Raw genomic sequence first — 341 nt, 5'->3', positions numbered from 1 at the left:
GCCATGCCGTAGAGGTGCCGCATGCTGCTCACGTTGCAAGCGCCGATGGCCAACACCAAAAGTCCCATCAAGCTGGCGTAGAGGACGGGGAAAGTGAGCTGACGTGGTCCACCGCCCGCCATACGGATGAAGCACCAGGTACCGGGGCAGTACTGCATGGGCACCCCAAAACCCAGCAGTGGCAGGGCACAGAAGAGGGCGCAGAGCCCCGCTGCCGCCGGCCCCAACGTGGCACCCAGTCGGCGGGTGAGATGCCGTCGGTAGAAATAAGGATGTCCTAGTGAAAGCCAACACTCCAAGGCCATGGCCAGGAGCAGGCGGGGGGGGGGCAACCCCAAGAA

General features: G+C 63.9%; 1 protein-coding gene across 1 annotated transcript in view; it reads right to left on the bottom strand.

Annotated features, from left to right (window-relative positions):
- Positions 1-7: 7 nt before the first annotated feature.
- Positions 8-341, bottom strand: part of LOC104526265 (prostaglandin D2 receptor) — a gene marked incomplete at its 3' end in the record, with an annotated part of 684 nt that continues 350 nt past the window's right edge. The window contains 1 exon segment of the mRNA XM_029085368.1: positions 8-341. This exon segment is cut by the window's right edge and continues 44 nt beyond it. Coding sequence (XP_028941201.1) covers positions 8-341 — 334 coding nt within the window.

The sequence above is a fragment of the Antrostomus carolinensis genome, unplaced genomic scaffold, assembly GCF_000700745.2.
Source record: "Antrostomus carolinensis isolate BGI_N321 unplaced genomic scaffold, ASM70074v2 scaffold50646, whole genome shotgun sequence".
NCBI lineage: Eukaryota > Metazoa > Chordata > Aves > Caprimulgiformes > Caprimulgidae > Antrostomus > Antrostomus carolinensis.
Note: the sequence above shows the minus strand (reverse complement) of the source record. Positions and strands in the feature narration are given on the sequence as shown.